We start from the raw sequence: 20,277 nt of genomic DNA on the forward strand, positions 1-20,277 counted from the left end.
TTGCCTGCTATCTCTTCTGTTAAAAGAATATTTCTGTTAAAAGAATATTCTAAAATTTCTCATTTGTACATATTAAATTGAAAAACTGTTTAAATTTTAGAAGCCACCTTTTGCAAGGGGCAACTGCGAGGTTAAAACAATGTAATATTTGATTTTGAATTGTGACAATATTGTAATTAAATTGTGCTTTGGTTAACAGCTAATTGTCATATTGAATTTTTGTCAGTTTCTGCCGCAAATGTGGCAGAAAGTGGTTTTTGCCATGCCGGTTTTAACCGGTTTTAACCACCTCGGCAGAAACTTGCCAACCCTGCGTATAGGTAAAGTCTTAAAATATTTTTCTCATACCGAAAATATATGATTATTTCTGAAAATATGAAAAAAAAAAGAAAAAAACGAGGTGCATGAAATTTTCTAAATTAAGGAATGTTTTACTATGTTCTTTCTTGAAAGGTTGAGTATAATAAAAATAATTTGGAATATTTATTCAAATCATATCAAAAAATATTTTGTAGTTAAAATCTGTTGTCTGTATTACTTTTATTTAACGCATCATTTTATTTAACATACCTGGTTAGCGAATATCCAATTTTGTATCCAGTGTATGAGTCAACATTCCCAATTTTCATCATACATTACAGAGCCTTTTCTCCAGGTTCCAGAAAACCGGGAATTTTTTGTTCAAATTTCCTGCCATTTTTTAAAAAATACACATTTTTGGCAATTTTTGAAAAAATGAGTTTTTTTTAAATGCATAAAAAAATATGAAAGTTTCTTGATGAAATCGTTACTTTAGGAAATTTAGAACAAAAACGAACTTCAATGTTGAAGGATCATTGCGGGACAAAATTTCCGAAATACTTTCCTGAACAAAACTTTAAAAGAACACTCTAAAATATGACACTTTCCCTATTTTATTCTCTACTGAAAACTAAAGGAAATAAGTACTGACACGTTCCAATGCAATTTTTTTTAAAAATGCTCTTTGGTGTACCAATGAAACATGGAGTAAGTGACATGTCGGTGGTGGGGTTTGAACCATTAGACCTTTGTGATGCTAACCTAATACTTTAACCACTGAGCCAAAAAGACCTCAAGGCTTGGAGCTAAAGTTGGGTTATGTGCTCTCTGACGTATGCCACAGCTCAATAACACTGCAAGGCAAAAAAATGCCTTCAAAATGCTTCTTACAGACCTGCCAACTCTCCCGTTTTTCACGGGAGACTCCCGTTTTTTACTCCATTCTCCTGGTTGTACGTTTGAGTATCCATTTCTCCTGTTTTTTAATTCTTTTTGGATTTTTTTTTAAAATTAAACATTATTTTCTTTCTAAAAATAGTTACTCACAGCCCTAATAGATGGCATGGCTAGCAGAGCAAACCCGCACTGTTCAGTGAGAGGCAAACATCCGATGGGTGCGTTCAGAGTGTAGACCGAAACACTTCCGGAGATGGTGTTTTGGTTTAACTCGACGTTCTCACTTTGACTTCTATCTCACGCATGCGCGTTGCCGTTTTCGCGGTATCGTTCAGTTTTCAGATGCATGCTAACTGCGCCACGTGTTTTCATCTTGATCCTTGATCAACAGTGTGTGTTGTAGTTTAACATTCATCTTTAGCTATGTTTGAAAAGAAGAAATATCCACAAACTTATAAGAGTGATTGAATGAATTCTCTTTCATGAACAAATCAAATAAAGGTCTGAATTACTCGTTTTGTGAAGAGTGCGCTACAGACATTAGTATCATCCATGGAGGAAGAAATGATATCGTGCAGCATATTCGAATAAAAAAGCATGTAAACAATGTGGAAGCTAGAGCCAAAGCATCCAAAGAGCATTCTGAGATAAACAGTTTTTTCAGCAACAAGGATGAAGTAACTAGAGCAGAGTGTTTATTTACTGAATACTACTGGTACTAAATTATGTAACATCAATCTTCTTTAAACTAGAAATACTTGATGTGTTTTTTATTCATTATAGCATCGTTTAAAATCTCCCTTTTTTTTCTTTAAAGCTTATACTGGATCTCCCTTTTTTTCTTTTCATAAGGTTGGCAGGTCTGTTCTTACATAATTTTTGCTAATTGCTATGTAAAATGACCCCCTGAATCCAAATATGATCACCATTTTCCTCCATTTCATCTCACTTTTTGGAAATGGTACCCTCTAATTTTTTTCAGTTTTTGTCAAGTTTCATAGCAATTTTTTTTATTTGGAGGAAAAGGGAGCATTATATTGGCCATTAACACTTTTGAATGGGTATAGGGTGCAAAGTTCAAAAGTCGGCATTTTCAAGTACACAGAACTAAAGAAAAAAAATTCTACATTTGCGGTTTCCGGAAAAAGAAATCTATTTTTGTTTTCCATCAAATTAGCCCATTTAGAAATTTAAAGTTGATTTCATAGCATCTTTAGTGAGTATTTTATTGGTTATTGGCAACTAAAGAGTTTCAATTTGTTCTTATAGTATTTCAGATGACTAAATTGCGTATGTAGCCAAATGGCAGCACTAATGGCACCTTTAAAGGTTAAACAGCTCTTTTAATTAAATTTTCTTTTTCTCAAGATTTTATTAGCAACCCCTGTATTTTGGTGAACTCTCACCTTAGTGCTTTAGTTTGTTATTTACTTATTCTCTCACAAAACTCACCCACGCTATTTTATTTGGTTTTAATAAAATGCAGGTGGTCAGATAGCTTTTAAAACTTAGTGTAATTTTAAAATATCATCACCTCAGAGCAACACAAAAACATCTAATCTCAGAAATAACACTAAGATGTCTTACTGTTGCTCTGAAGCGACGATATAGAAGGCATGCAGTAAATTAAAAAATTCCTCAAAAAATGAAAGAGTTGTAGGGTATTATATTTATTAAATAACTGTGTGTTTTTTTGTAGGGCTATTTCTGCTTCTCAACTACTGAAGAACTAGAAATGGCCATCAAAAGATGTAAAGAAATGATTACTGAAGCGGAAGACAGATCTGATCGGAAAAAACAGCTAGTTGCAAAACTCGTCCAATTGCGACTTAAACTTGAAGAAATAAAGGTAATTTATTCCAGTTAATTTCTTTTTATAGAAGTTCTCTTAAGTTTTAGAAATGATTGTGTTGTTTGGTAAATATAGTGAGGATGTAAGAGCAAAGGTGCAGAAGATATTGTTACAAAATTTATTTAAAAATTTTTTTCTTTTCATGTTTTCCTGAGCTTAACTTGTTGCAACCTTTGCTAAATTCCGATAATTTTCATCCAAAAATTCCCTTTTTTAAAAAAAAATTTTGCTTGTGTGTTTTTCACTTGCTAGTCAGTTTATCATGAGAATCTATTTGTGGAGAGAAACTGAAGAGATCTCACCAAGTTGGCATCATTTTCATGTACTTATTTTTTACGTTATTTCGAGAAATTGTGAAATTTGGTTATGCAAAGTGTGCTTGTGAAATTTCATAAATCTTTGTAATTTAATAGCAATACGAAAAAGCATGTCTCTTTATGAGCAAACACTGACAATCCTGATATGACATCAGAGACTGCAGTACAACTTATCCTTACCAGTGTTATAGACTCTTGCTAGTGTACTAAGTTAATTTTACCTACTAGTGTGAAGGTAATCTCAGCTTCAGTGAGAGGAAACCTGCCTCCTGCTTGGTTATTAATATTCGAAACTGATGAGCCCCAAAACAATGGGAAAATTTCAGTCTCTGGATTTTGTAGCCAGGCTGTCCGTGTTGCTTGTAATTCTGCCTGCTCCGACTGTGGGGCACCTTATGCTCATTTCTTCAATTTATGCTCATTTCTTCAATTTATGCAGTATGAAAACTATTCTAAATCTTACTCTTTGTGTCATTTATTCCAGGATGCTCCTCAAGAACCTCAAGACTTGAAAATAGTGTTAGGTCACAGTTTCAAGTTACATTGGTTAGAAAGGCCGCAGCAGTATTGTGAAAAATGCTGTGGAATCATTTGGGGCGTTTTTAATAATTGGTATCGTTGTGTTGGTAGGTATTCTTGTCTATACTGCCGTGCTAAGTGCAAAAGTGGTATCTGCAGTGGAGCTGAAAATGAGAAATTCATGATTCAAGTTTTACAAATCGTTTCTTTGGTTTGTGACTTAATTAAATGTTCAACTCATGGTAGTTGTTTTCGTAAATAACTTATCTAACCTACATAAGAGTGTATTGTTGTAAAAATCTTAATTTAAAATTAATGAATGCAGTTACCATGCATTTTCTCTTCAAAACCTTTTCATATACTAGGTTAATTTCACCCTAAGTGACTATTACTAGGCATTTTTAGGGGTATCTGCACAGATACGACAAAAATAGTTTAGTAAAATGCACTTAATGTACCATTAAATAACACTCTGCTTTATTTGGACTTAGCTGCCGCTTCATTTTGTTACAAATCTAACAGAATCTACCATCTGAAAAATACCATTTTTAAAATTTCTTACATTTAAAACTGTAAACCATAATAACTTTTTGTTCTAAATATTTAAAGAATATGTGGAGGCTATCATTTATAATGTTTTATTTTTTAGATTCATTTTTACCCAGCATGAAGATAATTTTGACAGCAGACAATACTTAAATAAAAATGTAATTGGCCGTAGAATGAAATGCGTTTTTTTTTTTTTTTTGCATTAAAGAATTAAATATGAATATTTTACATACATTTCATTTAAGAAGGATTTGCATTTTAAACAAAAATTTAAGTAGAAAAAACTGAATATTTACTTGAACATTTATGCAAAGTTATATTAGTTTTCATTATAGCCCTATACCAACTATTCAACAGTAAACTAATTTTAGTATTCTGTTAAAATAAACTGCTTACATTATTAAATATGCTGTTTTACTAAGGGGTAAAAGTCCAATCTACAAATTACAAAGAAAAAAAGTGGTAATTGCATACCTACCACTTTTAAAGGCTTAGTATTTGTCATTTATGTTCAAATTGCCTTAGCAAACTACACAAAATATGCAGTTACGACTTTTTCTTAAAGTTTTTTTAGTATTTCGCGTTCACAAATCACCAAAAAACTTGAGATTTAGATCAATTAAATTACTAACGACCACCTGGTGACAAGAACTCAATTTTGATAAAATGTGCAGATACCACATCTGTGCTTAACACAGCAGCATAGTTAGCTGCAAAAAAATTTGTTCATTTTCTTAGTGCATTCCTGTTTCTCAAATTCAATAAAATTGTAGCACTTTTTTGTTGTTAAAATACTATTGTAATATTCAGATTTTGAAGTCAACTGAAAAAGTATACAAATTCAAAATTTTAAGTTTTTAAAAATGTGCAGCATTTATCTATGTATGTGCGAATTGTATAACCTCGTTTACCCGGACTAACTGGAACCAAAAACAATCCAGATGGTCGAAAATGCAGGATATATGGGTAATTAAAAAAACAAATCCTTAAATAAGCACACTTACCTTTTATTATATGATAAAAATAATGCTTTGAAAGAAAAAAATACATAGAATTTCTAGCAGTTACCAAAATGCTTATTTTAAGTTGTTTGGTATTTGCTTCCAATCCTGGCTTAACTTCAGCTTTGAATTCGTTATTTAAAGCTTTATTTACATAATTCTTTATGAGACATAAAAAATAAAAAATATTTTCTCTCAACAAAGAAATTGTCAGCTGTCTTTTGTTTCAGACACATATGGTGTTTGAACAAAGCAAATGCCATTTTTAGAAAATAGTTGTCTAACTCACAACAATTTGTTCTTTCAAATTGAAAAGAAGCAAGAATATTTCTGAATTAAAACCTTTTAATATGGGGAGTGGTGTGGCAAGCTTGACACCTTCAAACCCTCAATCATCGGACAAACAGAACCAAGATGTAATTCTAAACTTAGGTTGTGCAGAGACCATGCGAAGCATTCGCCACTGCATCAAAATGCGATAAAATCGTAAATTCAGCAAAAATTTTAATATGACCAATTTATTGTCGAACAGAATCTCAAAATTTCCACAAAAAAAAAAAAAAAAAAAAAAAAACCTCCCTGATCCTCAAAAGATTGTCAAAAATTCCCAAAGACCAAAGAAATACCGGTGATAAGTGTCGTAACTTATGTTTATGCTGCATCTTTAAAGTATAAGTACTTTTTTGTATGTGCTTGCATTTAAATTTCTATAAAATTATACTTTGTTCTCTGATTAAATATTTCTATTGAAAAAAATACATTAAAATCAATTAAAGTTAGCCTTTGGCTAAAACTTTTGAAATTTGGCTAATACTTTTAAAATTTCGCTAATTTACTGGCTACCATATCGAAATCTTAAGCGCAGCCCCTGGTTGTGTCATGCTGTTATCAAACTGGCTTGTTCATGACATCATTGCAATTTTATATCTCGTTAGTTCGGCATTTGTGGTACACAAGGCTTGCCACAACTGTGATTTGTGTAAGAAAACATTTAAGTGGCAACCTTTGGGGACTATACATTTTTAGGGATAAGGTTATCAAAAAATATAGTTTCTCACAGAAAGTAAAATGCTGTAGTTCAAGAAGGTATGAATGCTTGAACAGTACATCTCATAAAAAAACTTGCTGTGCTTTAAAATTGCTACCATTGGGATAAAACAGTCTTCTAGGTGTGAATTTCTAAATATTTATGTGCATTCTTCTTACAGTCTGATAACACCTTAAAAATGTAGAATGTAGGCCTTTGATTACTTTGAAATATCAAAATTCACTCTGTATTGAAATACATTTGGATAATTTTTGGAACAAGAGGAAAATCTGACCCCCCCCCCTGTTTTAATTAAGATCTTCATCAAATTAGACAAAAGAAAATTAAATAAAAATTTCATACTGTGGCTCAATTTTGGTTGAGTTTCTCATTAAAACAAAAGTAAAAAAACAATTAAAACATATAAGTAGGCATAGTATTCCACTAAAAAACCTTTTAAAACAAGTTTTTACACTTTACCTTTGCCAACATATATGTTATTATTATTCTGGTCCAGATTTAATGTAACATCTTGTTAATTTGATTGAATTACTTTTTAGAATGTGGTTTCAAATGTCACAACAAGTGCCTGAATCTCATCACTAGGATATGTGCCAGCACAAAAGTAGGCATTTTTTTTTACATAGCTTGTAATAAGTTTTTAAAAGTTTGATTGCATAGAAATCATACACAATTTTGAAGTTTTTAAAATTATTCAGTGTCTTTTGTTTTGTAGTTTGATTGTCATTTCACAAAAAAATAATACAGGATAACCCTGATTTAATGATTGCCAAAGGACTGGAAATATTCTTATTAGATCAAGGATATTGTTAAAACAAGAAGCATATATATTCAAATCCGGACCAGAGAAATGTATCATTAAATCCGGTATCGTTTAATCAAAGTTACACTGTATTTCTAATAAGTTATAACTGAAAAAGAGCAATAATTTTCCTTGTCGTCATAGTTAACCTTTAGTAAGATCTAAGGTTAGGTATTAGATTAAGGTATCTAAGGTTAAAGTGCTTGAAACATTTCGTTATGTTTAACTTGGTGGTGATTTTCAATGTGGTAGTGTTTATCTTTGTTCTTAGTAAGTATTTATTTAAAATTTCAAAATAATGCAAGAAACTTATATGCAAGTAGTTTATCAATTGAATTACTCAATGAAACATTTTGTGTAGTGATATGAATTTATATAAAAACAAAAATTAATGACAGTATTTGTCAGTTGAAATCTAGTAGAAATGTACACTTCTTGCTATGTTTTAAAAAGATTTAGATAAGCAGGGATAAGAAATTAAAATTTTTTTTTTTTTTTTTGTGGACGGAAGTAAACTTCTTGTAACTGAAGATAGCATTTGAATTTGAAATTGTAATATGAAAAGTTTCAACCTTGTTTACATATGTTTTTTTTTCTTTTTTTTTTTTGTTTGTTTATGTATTGCTTTCTTTCAGTCGTTCAATATTATATTTTATTTTCAGTTAGCAGAACATTGCTCATATGAATTGTTCATATGTCCAGAAGTAGGCTTATCTTATCAGAAGTTTAGATGTGCGGAGTGCAAAAGAAAATTTATATTTAGTAAGTGAATGTTATGTGCAATTTTCATCTTATTGTTTAATAATTTTATACTAATGAAAGTCATAAAATTTATAGATAGTTGCTCAAAAATGTTTTACAGTTTTCTGCGACTTTTTGCTACATTTCCTAAAGTTGCTTGTGATGTGCATAGTTCTTAAAACTATTTATTATTCTTGGAATTCTTAAATCCATACATTTTCTGGAAATAATATGAAAGTTCTTTATTTATTGTTAATGTTTACAAACACTTGATAAGCAGGAACATACTAGAAATTCTGTTTTAGTGGAGATTAACAAAAAGTGCTCTTTTGTTTATGTCAAAAAGGAAAAAAAAAAAAAAAGAGCTGTGATAAAATTTTCTATTTTTTTGTTTTACGTTTCTGAATGGCATTTGAGATTTGGTTGTAAGAATAGTTTTTTAATTGTTTTATAATTAAATTTCTAACAACTGGAGACTATTGATATGAAGGCAGTATGTTTTATAATGAATGCAAGCTAGATCTGAAACATAAAATAACATCAGGATTGGCATTTTTCAGTTTTTTTTCGGTTGAATATTTAGCTCTATATCTCTTGTTGGATGTACATTAAAAGCCATCATAGCTGCTGTACATTTGTAGAAGCACCATTTTTTTTCCTGCAATGAAATGTTTAAATGTAAAGAAATGTGTAAATAAATAAAAAAAATCACTAATAGAAACCACTAAACAGGTAAGGTTTTCTCTGAAAAATCAGTGGAACAAAAAAGTTGTTTTAATAGTAGGGGAATGTGGGGCATAGTGGAATAGTGAAATATTTACTCCCCTTTTAGAGTTACTGATCCACTAATATTTTAACTATGTTGTAACATATATAGATTATTCCAGTCAAGAAAATATTACCTCTGAAAATCAAAGCATATGATAATACAAGCAATTTTCAAAAATGGATACTCAAAGTGTAATATTTTGTTATAAGTTCTTTTTTTTTTAAAAAAATATTATCAAATGATAAAGTTCTTCTTTTTAACATTTTAAACGTGAATGAGGACTTTCTAATATTCCCCATGAAAAAAAAAATTCCACTTTTTTTTGAGGGCACAATTTTATTGCCAAAAATTAAAAATAATATTTCATTGCAAGTTTTATCATAAAATAAAATCTTCTTTCTTTATGTACTGTAAATTTTAAAACAAATTTTCAATTTGTTTGCTTTGAAAAAGCTCAGTTATCTTAACCATTTCCCCTCAATTCATTAGTATTCAAACCAAACGGACTGTCAGACAGACATCATCCCTTCCCATAAACCTACTTTAAAAATTGAATTAAGATGCTTTTGGCTGTTGTTTTTTCTTTGCAATGATTTTACTATACATTAGTCTGACATTTCTACTCTCTCCATCATCTTTCATTGCTTTTTTTTTTTAATCCATACTTAAGTTTGAAAACAAATCAATATTAGATTGAAATTAAGGAAAATTTAAAATTAGGATGCAGTATTTATTATATATTTTATTAGCAATTATATGAAGTTTTGTAATAAATATTATATTTTCAGAAGATAGTTTATGCCTTCCAAGGTTATGTGACTACAATGGTATGTTCTACTGCTCCCGATGTCATTGGAATAGTACTAGTATTATACCAGCTAGAGTTATACACAACTGGGATTTTACCCCAAGAAAGGTAACTTTTTTTTCCCACTCCAATTTCCGTTTAAGAAAATCTTAAGTAGTTAATTGGTGTAGTTGTTTGACAAATTTTTGGCATTATCATTTATTTGAAGCAAACTCATTTCTAATGTTAAATAAAATTGATGCAGCCCAAGATCTGATCATTAGTACTGGATCTATAATTTATTCAGTTAATAAATAAAAAAAGGCATTATACATGGATAAGTACTTTTGGTAGTTTTTATTCTCCAATATATATATATTTTAATAATGGAATTGTATTTTGAAAACGATAGGGGAAGAATCTAATTCATCCTTAACTAAAATAAAGAATTGCTTTTATTCAATGCTAATTACCTATAAAGAAAATTGCATCCATTGAAAACTAAACTGATTGAATTTCAAAGAAAAACAAAACTACTATATTTTATGTTGCTCATACTAATTTAAATACATCTTGTGTACTAATTTTTTCTTCTCTTTGCTTTTTTAAGTGTTATAGTTAAAAAACTTGCAATTTTTTTTCAATTCACTCTCTTGGAACTCTTGTTATCTTTTGTCCCCTCATGCATTAATCATTCATGAATTATTTAAAAAAGATATTTAAGACTATTTTCATTGATCTGGAATATACTTGTATTTCTTCAGTTCCATTCATTCCTTTAGGAAATACTGATCAAAATTGGCAAAAAAAAAAAAAAAAAAAAAAAAAAAATGATAGTAAAACATAACTCTCTTAACATATCTGTAAAAAAAAGTTTTATATTACATGTAAGTAATTTAACTACACCAAGCAAGCAATTTTAATCATTTCAAAATATACAATCATGATAAGAACAATTATATTTTGCAGTAAGTTACCGCCCTAAAGCCAGGGCTAAGGCAGAAATACTTAAAATACACCGCCAGCTCAGTTATTCCATCCGAGGACTGCAGTTTCGTGCTTTTTAGCACTCATAAGCTTGGAATAGGAATCAAATAAGCTGTAGGTGAAAAACCTCTTAAGGAAGCCAAGAGAGCCAAACAAACTGGTAGCTAATGCAAGCTACCATAATGCTACTGGTAGCATTAGCTACCAGTTTGTTTGGCTCTCTTGGCTCCTTTAAGAGGTTTTTCACCTCTAGCTCATTTGATTCTGATTGACTGATGAGTGCTAAAAAGCACGAAACTGCAGTCCTCGGATGGAATAATTGAGCTGGCGGTGTATTTTAAGAAGAACAATTATATCTTCTATACTATATCACATTTGCAAAAGTTACTGTAATCCAGTGATTCTCAACCTCTGGACTGCAGACCACTTATGGTCCATGAGCAATTTTCATGTTGTTTGCAAACAGGCAGTGAAAATTAATTTCATTTTTATATTGTAATCAAATTTATCGAAGAAAACTTTTGGATTCATCTCATTCTACCGATTATAATTGTTGTGAAAATATTTCTTTTATCGTTTATGGTCCGCTTATGATTTGGAAGGGTACCAGGTGGTCCTCACTAGTGAAAAGTTGAGAACCACTGCTGTAATCAATTCATGTTAGCTTGATTTCATATCACATGGCCAAATTCACTTTTTGATGTCTTTCAATAGATTCCAATATTAGTTCTTATTAGAGAAGCACCAAATACCATATTTTGCTGAATTCCCAATATCTGATTAAAAAATTTTAACTGTAATGTTTGAAGTGTTTTTTTTTTTTTACAATTTAAAATAGAAAATGTTTATCTATTTATGTCTTTGGTGCAATGTAAATCTACTTCAGTTTAATGGCATAAATTTATCTTCATTAAAAGTATAATTATTAATTTAAAATAAATAAAAATAAAAATGAATCATTCCAAAGCAAAACCAAATTATAATAAACCGCTAATTTGGTTTATGTTTATTCCAAATTCTGCATAAATTGGTAATTAGTTTCTTTACCGATACTGGTACATGATTTGACGACTAATATTCATGTTAACATATTATAAATAAAGTATCTTATGGATGCTTAATGTTCCTGCACCAAAATTTATGGTTATTATACTTTGATTGCAATGATTTTTTAATTTCATTGTTTAATATTTCATATGGGGTAAAACTTCAAAAATTAAAATACAGTAGAATACCTTTATAACGCCGACCTGTATAACACAATTCTCTATAAACTGCACAACTTTTCAGAAGTAAACAATAAGTTTCGAAGTTTAAAAAATCCCTCTGTTTTGCCTTGCAAACATAAAAATTGTTAGGAAAATTAAATTTTGAATCAGTTTTTCATCTATTTATCTTAATTCAAAGCTTTTAAATGAAAATTAGCATTCACAGTAAAATGAAAATACCAGATGGTTCTTGAAAATGCAGCTGTTATGCAAACCATGAAGCTAGCAGAGGTGCAGGATATTTCACTTTCTTGTAATAAAGAAACATATTTATTTGTGAATGACTCATTGTATAATTAGTGCTTTAATACTCACTACAGATAAAACTCATTCTGAAGTGCTAATATATAGATATATTTTGAATATTAGTTTAAAAATTTGTGAAATGACCTATATAATGCCAAAACCTGTATAACGCAAAAGCTCTGGTCCCGAGGTGTGCGTTATATTGGTCTTCTACTGTACTGTGAAATTGCCAATCCAAGTGGTTTCTTTTGTATTTTATTAATCACCTATGTTATAATTTGAAATGATATTTTTTTTAGCTGTGTAGTTTTTAAAGAATTAGCATTTAGCTGACTTTAAATATTTATGAACGCTTAATATTATAGTTTTTTTCCTGGTTTCTGTTTCCTAATCAAATGAGTTTGTAACAGCCAAGTTAATGTAATTTGTCATAAGATTTGAGAAAATTTGAAACACAACAAAAATATCTGTGTTAAATTTTACATCCCTTATATTAAAATTAATTTGAATGTGATACTATACTACAACTTTCATTCATTGAGTAAAAGAATTTACGTTCGTTTACCAATTGTTGAATACTGAAATTTGTTTAATGTTTGGATACCAAATATTAAAGTATTCCAAGCATTCGGCCAAACCGAATATTTGGTGAATCTCTAGTGCTACATGAAATTTCATCTTAGTTGATTTGCTTTTCAAGTGAAATATACATTCTTTTAAAATGCCTTATTAAACTCAATTTTCTTATACTATTAAATGCAATTTATCTTTCTTATGTATTATTTTAGGTAAAAAACGATAATAATTTCAATATTTATTATTTCATATGAGTTTTTGAAATTATTATATTCCTCATGCTTTACTTGATACTAGTCTGCATTCAAGATATTTATGCAATCAAAATTCGATTTGTAAGTTAAAACATTCAAAACAAATCTTTTTTTTAGGTTTGTCGAGCTTCACTTCAATTTTTAAGACTGATGGTGAAGAAACCCATTCTTAACATAGAATTTTTAAATCCCACATTGTTTGCATTTGTGACAGAACTGGAAAGAATTCAGGTGAGTTGTAAAATTTCATCGTCAACAGAACAATGGTTTGGTTGATTGTGTTGCGTTATTATAGTTGCACCTCATTTCTCCAGTCCTCATCAATCTGGATCTCAGGATAATCCAAATCAAATTTGTTACCTTGTCTCTTTAAAATTTATGTTAACATAGAAAATAATTGCTTAAAAAAAAAAAAAAAAAAAAAAAAAAAAAAAAAAAAACTACTGATAAAGAGCCATTCCACGAAAAAGAGCAATTTTGTCTTGCATGTGACGCCTCATATATTTCATTAAAAATAATAATTTAAAAGGGTAATGAACTTTTTTTTTTGCTTAGCAAATTATAAACGTAGTGTGATTCCTTAAGCAAGAGATTTTGTCATTTCCTTTTAAAATTTACTTTTTAATGAAATATATGAATTGTCACATGTGGTACAAAGTGACTATTTTTTCATGCAATGGCCCAATACATATTTTTTTTTCAATTTTTAAACTATTTCTCAACAAATGAGATATGTTTCCTTTACATTGTAACCTTTGCTTTCACAATCTAAAATTTATTTTGTCAATATTATATTGATAGTGCAAAAATATTAACTAATTCATCATCAAGTTACAAGAGGTTGAGTTTGAATGTCCCTCACATGACGCATGCAAAAAAATTGAACTTTAAATTACAAAATGGCTTAATAATTATATAACTGTGTCAGGAATATCTTTGTATCAAATGTAAAGATTTAAGAAAAATTGTTTACCCCTTTGTAATTAAAATATTAAGAGCTATGGCAAAATGTTAATGAAATTTAAGTATCTTTCTGTTTCGCATGTCTCGTTGGAATGGCCCAGATTTGTTCATAGGGGGTCATTCCTCCTCATGACTCCCCCGCCCCCAAGATGGCAGTCTGTATCCGTCCCTGCTAACATTACATTTGATTATGAATTTTTTAAATAAACATTAGGCGGAAGTTATTTTGAGAAAGTGTTATCAGAAGTTAAATTATGTTTCAATAGTATTCTCCTAAAATAATCCCACATAATTGTGTTTCTATCAGGTCCACAAGTTCTGGTAAAATTTGGTACTCCTCTCACTAGAATAAGTGCACATTTTCGAAGTACTAGTTTCGAAAAAAAGCGAAGAAAAAAAAAGAAATTCAACCACTTTTGGTGCCCCTAAAATAATGGTGTCCAGGTTCTGGTTTTTATACTGCCCTGGGAAGTCAATGTGTGGTAGTAGTATCTGCAAATTTTTTTTTGCATTTCTGCCATCTATTGTATTTTAGCTTTATAGTACAAACTTGCTTATCTGGTTTCATTTTTTAAAATTAAATGCTTATTTTACGCAGCTGTAAAATCGCCCGTCAAGATATAACGGGTAAAAATTGTTTCTTTATTTGAATGAAGTAATTGCGTGCTTAGTGATATTTCGGTAGTTGAAATTTAAACCCAAACTCCTGTAGATTAATCCTCAACTCCAGTAGATAGCGTTCATTGTTGTCTACTTTTTTGTTTCTTCATTCTCCTATAATGACAGTCTTACCAGTAAAACAGTTAAGCTACCGGAATCCAGTTCAGCTTTGTCAAAATAAAGCATTTCAAACATTACCAAAAAATGTTATCAAATTTTCATGCTGTGGCAAGAGTTTCATTGTTAGTGACGTCAGTAGCATTACTTGATCAGTAAATTGGCTATTATATAGTAGGGGATATTTCGATAATTGGGAATCTGGCGCGATAGTCTTATTTTTTGGCGTAAATAATTTTACTTTGGTAACCCTGCTGATTTATAGTAACCCTATGTGAATAGATGTTTCCTTTCTCTTTGTTTAGATTTGCAATGAAAAATACCTCTTGTGCAGGTGTTGGAGCCAAAAATTGACGCCAATGAAGAAAGATCGCCAGATTCCCAATTATCGAAATCTTCCCATATAGTACTATGAGGATTGCTTTTAAAGCCATTGCGCTTTCTTTTTCCATATTTGATGAAAGAAATTTGACTCTATGCAATCTCAGCACAAGAAATAAATTGAAACTGCAAAATATTCAAAAGCTATTTATTCAGGGATCAATGTGTACAAAATTTTATTTGTAAAAATGTATTTTTCTGAAACAATAACTATAGAATGGGTATTGATACTATTTGTTTCATCTATTTTTTCAGAAACTACGAGAAGATATTTTGTTGATGAAAAAATATTTTCTAACATGCCACACAGCATTAGAGCAGAAGCTTCTGTTGCAACTAAAAGATAGGCAGCATTTTGTTGAGAATTCAAATATTTATAGTCTGCAAGATTTAATAGATGTTTCATCTGGTTTCTTGCTGTCATATCTTGAAAAGGTCCACAGTGCATTTGCCTCACATATAACACAGGAATGTCAGGTAAAATATAAGAGTATAAATTATTCTTGAAAAAAAAAAAAAAAAAAAAAAAAAATCAAGCTTTGTTTTTTTATTATTTATGTTCAAAATAAAATGTTACTAAAACTTACATAGGACATTTACAGTTCATGAAATACACCGCCAGCTCAATCAATTCCGCAGTTTCATGCTTATTAGCACTCATCAGCCCAGCATAGGAAGTGACTGAACTGGAGATGGAAAACCTCTTAAGGAAGCCAAGAGTGCCCAACAAATTGGTAGCTAATACAGAATTAGCAGACCAGATGAGTGACCGAAGCAATGGTTCGGTTCAACTCAAATTGAACCTAATGACGAATTGAAAGCTCGTTTGAGTTGAACCGAACCATTGCTTCGGTCATTCGTCTGGTCTGTGCTAATCCTGTATTAGTTACCAGTTTGTTTAGCACTCTTGGCTTTCTCAGAGTTTTTCCACCTCCAGCTCAGTCACTCCTTTGCCGGGCTGACGAGTGCTAATAAGCACGAAACTGCAGTCCTCGGCTGGAAATGACTGAGCTGGCGATGTATTTCTGCCTTAGCCCTGGCTGTAGGGTGGTAACTTACTGAACATTTACAGTTCATTTAGAAACTTATGAAAACTTAACATGTCTGTTCGAAACATGGAGATAATTCATTTTATTGGATGTAGATGAATCTGTTAAATTAAGGTATCTTACTTTGAACCTTAGAAACTTTGCAGGAACTGTAAAAGACCTCTTCATTGCAAAAAATAATTCTCTAAATAGAACATAAAAGTTCATTAAATTTCAAATATAATTTTTTTACAATCCTGCTTATTTGCGATTATTTCAGTAAAGTACAAATTTTTGTTTTTTTGATGAATCCTGATTTGATTATTTGTCTACTTATGCTGTCACGTGCTGCTTTTGATCCAAGTTGTAAGAATTACTTGAATAAGAGACAAATTGTTACTTTGAGCAATTCTTTTAATTCTTAGTTATCCACGGAATATGTTTTTTCTTGGCCTTTTCTTCAGTACAAATGTTAAAATTGCTCTCCATGTAGTCCCATTTCTTTGTTTGGACAGATCTGAAAAAAGAGAAATGTGCAAACTATTAGTAAAGCTTGACCTTGGAGTGACGGGGGATGCCTTGAAATGGAAAAATCATTTGTAATAGGTTGTTTGTTACTACTTTATAACAGATAGGATCAGCCAGAATGCGCCACTAACTACTCGGCTTTTTCTAGCTGATTCTACCTGTTACAAATCATGTTATCGCTTCAACGTCATCCACCATTTCCCCATGGTCAAGCTTTAGTATGACTGTTTGAATCATGAAACAGATCATTATATTTCAGGGCTGCCGTGGAAAAGGCTTCATTTGTGAGCTGTGCAAATCAGACGATGTCATCTTCCCCTTTGAACCGCGCACTGATACTTGTGAAGCCTGCTCATCCGTCTTTCATCAGTAGGTTTTTTTTTTTCATGTAATCTACTTTTGAAAAATGTCTTGAATTAATGCAATAGCATTTTTAGTTCTGGTAACTTGAAAATAATATATAAATTTGGTGTTTTTATGCTAGGTGGACTAAAGGATCAATAATCTGGAAGGTGCCACTTCGAAGGTGCCGTTAATTCAATAAAACTCATAGCCTGTTCAACTTAACTAACCTTAACTATCCCAGATATGCTTGATCTGTGTCAAATCAGAGAATCGAGGGGGCCAGAAAAGGTGATAATGTGGAAATCCTCTGACACCCTTGCTTTGTGCGACTCCAGGGAGCTCCGCTATGAGTACCAACACATGTGCCTGAAGCATGCCACAAACATACCATTAGGTTATCATTGTCTTGTGGATCAATATTAGGGGTGACCATATATCATATGCCATGGCACTTGATAGTATCATCCTAGCTGTAATGTGCTGCTGGGGCAGGATAAGGACTTTTATACTGTCTCCTTTTTTTTTGGAGTAGTGTCGTGTACAACAGGATGGGACTGTTACTTAATAGGTTCAGAGTCTTTAGTGATGCATACAGATTCAATTTGGTCAATGATGGCAATCATTATGCTTGTGGATAGCCAGTTGCGAATGCCCTAATGGTACCTTTGCTTTTCAGCTGCATACTGCATTCACAGCTGGATGATGTTATTGGGTGTTATAATACAGGGTGTTCCGTTTTAACCTGCAAGACCTTTATTTTCGCAACCGATAGTCCTAGATGTATACTTCCAATTGCAAAAATGTTCAAAATCAGATGCACAGTTAAGATAGTGAAAGTTTAAAGTAAAAATTAAAATGAGTCAAAAAATACAAAATATAACTTTTTATATTGACCCCAGATCCCCTAAACTATGTTTAGGGAAATAATCTCCGTTGAAAAGTAATTCCAATACAAAATGTTTGAAATTAGTATGACCAATATTCACCGAGATGTGAAACGCAGCGTTTTGTGACTTACACCACTTTTCACTCACTGTCAGTAACATCTTTTGGGGGAAAATATAGCCGTTAACAAGGTTTTAAAATTATATGTGTGCATAGAGCGTGGTTTTTCAAATTGATTGCAGCTTTGAAGTGTGTTTTTGCGCAACATGGCATAACATTTGCATTTATCTTTGAACAACAATGAAAAATATAAATACTTTGTTTTTTTACTTCGACAACCTGTCATTCTTCTGAAAGGGCAATAAGTTTGAATCTCATCATCTGTATGGTCCCTTAAAACTTTGAAATAGAATGTCTCCCTGAGTTTTGGTCGCACAAATGTCAAGTTTTTTGTGTCAGTAATAGTTTTCAATGGAGATTTTTTCCCTAAATATAAGTTGGGGGACTTGGGGCCGGTATAAAAAGTTAAACTTTTAGACTAATTTGTATTTTTACTTCAAACTTCCGCTATCTTACCCCTGCATCTGATTTTAAACATTTTTGCAATTGGAAGTAAACATCTAGGACTAACGGTTGCGAAAATAAAGGTCTTATAGGCTAAAACGAAACACCCTGTATACAATTCATGGTCATCCCTTACATTGATCAGCAACATCATGATGTCTAACAGTATATTTGTGGCATGCTTCAGAAATATGTGTTGGTACGCATGATGGGGATCCCTGGAGCCATTTATTTTACTACACAATACTCTGTCACACACAGCAAGGGTGTCTAGGGACTTCTACATTATCACCTTCTCTGGCCTACTGGATCCCCTGATTTATCACAGATTCAGAGTGTCTGGGATAGCTTTTGATGATAAGTTGGTCAGCCTATGAGTTGAATCGAATTAGTGGTGCCTTCATAATAAATTTATTATGAGATGATGTAGGTCCCCATTATACAATTTTAAGCCTCTATCCTTGCCTCGCGCATTCATGCTAGAGGTGGCCCATGGGTACTAAAACCTGTATTCATTTGAGGTTTTTTTTTCTGTAATAAACTATTATTTTTTAACCACTTTCTTACGTCAATGTTGTTGTCATGTATGTAAAACTTCCTTTCTCATTCTGACTACTCCTTCTTGATGTACTAATTTTTTTTTGTTATACATTCATTTCATGTCAAATGACCCGATTTTTCACATCGTTCCTACTCGATCATATCTGAATTGGACGAAATTTTAGAGGTGTAGAGAGGCCTTTGAAACTAACCTATGCAAAATTTTCATCTTCCAAGATCCAAATCCTGAGGATCTGGGATCACTCAAAAATAGTGCTCCAAAATGGCGGATTAGTTTTGTGATACGAATTGCCATGTTTTGGTTATAGTTGAAGAAAATCTTATCACACTGGAAGCCTGACATTTTGGGAGCTTAAAGTACTTTTAGTTGCCAATACGTTCTTGTATTTTTGTGAGCTTGAGCTCGATAAGTTTTTGTCTAGCACATTAATGTAAACTCGTGAAAAAGCATGGTGAAGAAATGTTTGTTGGCATAATTAAAGTTAAGTTTAAAATCCAAAGGTTAAGATATTTAAACTAAGCCAACATTAACTGGCCGTGTAATGTCAAGTTGGAGACAAGCAAAAAAAAACATGTTTCAGAAAAATACATTTATTAAATATGACTAGAATTTTATAACATCCCCATAAAAGAACACCCCCAAAATATCATAACAAAAGTGGTTCCAGTAAATAAAGGAAAAATGTCACCAAAATGTCGATGTAGTCGCTGGCCGGTCTGAAGGATCAACTTGAAGACTCACAAAAGGTCGCCCGGATCACACTTCAGGAATGTCCGTAATGGAAAGGCAACATTAGACAATTCGTAGATCGGTGAACATCTCAGGTAGATACGTAGGAACTCACTTCCCCGGCATTATTAATTGGCCGGACACAACACAAGTGTTTCTTCACCTGGACTCACTAATTCCAGGACTTGGAAGATTTAATATCACATACCACAAAAAAAACCCCGCAAGCATCGCGGGGAAAAAACCCCCCCACACGTGAGCCGGACTAGGCTTCACGATCAAAACAACAACTGGGGATCGTTGAGAGAAGAGACTGCCTGCCCCGAGTGCTGCCACTCGCCACAATATATATGTTTTATCAACCAATGAGATTCCATGCTTCGATGACGTCACCACACTAACTTCTACTTCGACCATCTCTCATTTGTTTATTCCACTGCCGCGAATATTCGTACTCCTCTCCATAGCACGTGCGGTTAACAAGTGGAATTAATTCGAATCAATCAGGTGACAACTCAACTCTGTCTGAATCGACACATCGGGACATGCAATCTTCGATGGTTTCAGTAAACAGTCGCCATTAATTATGGCGTGGGGGAATC

The 20,277-nt window shown here is 31.7% G+C and overlaps 1 protein-coding gene across 2 annotated transcripts in view; it reads left to right on the plus strand.

Moving 5' to 3' along the window:
• LOC129223824 (differentially expressed in FDCP 8 homolog) overlaps window positions 1–20,277 on the plus strand; it is a 41,024-nt gene that overhangs the window by 9,818 nt on the left and 10,929 nt on the right. For both annotated transcript variants that reach the window (XM_054858184.1, XM_054858183.1), the window contains exons 4-11: window positions 2,897–3,046; window positions 3,851–3,992; window positions 7,023–7,087; window positions 7,948–8,047; window positions 9,584–9,711; window positions 13,031–13,144; window positions 15,290–15,511; window positions 16,850–16,959. In XM_054858184.1, coding sequence (XP_054714159.1) covers window positions 2,897–3,046; window positions 3,851–3,992; window positions 7,023–7,087; window positions 7,948–8,047; window positions 9,584–9,711; window positions 13,031–13,144; window positions 15,290–15,511; window positions 16,850–16,959 — 1,031 coding nt within the window. The remainder of the gene's footprint in view (window positions 1–2,896; window positions 3,047–3,850; window positions 3,993–7,022; window positions 7,088–7,947; window positions 8,048–9,583; window positions 9,712–13,030; window positions 13,145–15,289; window positions 15,512–16,849; window positions 16,960–20,277) is intronic.

The sequence above is a fragment of the Uloborus diversus genome, chromosome 6 (assembly GCF_026930045.1).
Source record: "Uloborus diversus isolate 005 chromosome 6, Udiv.v.3.1, whole genome shotgun sequence".
NCBI lineage: Eukaryota > Metazoa > Arthropoda > Arachnida > Araneae > Uloboridae > Uloborus > Uloborus diversus.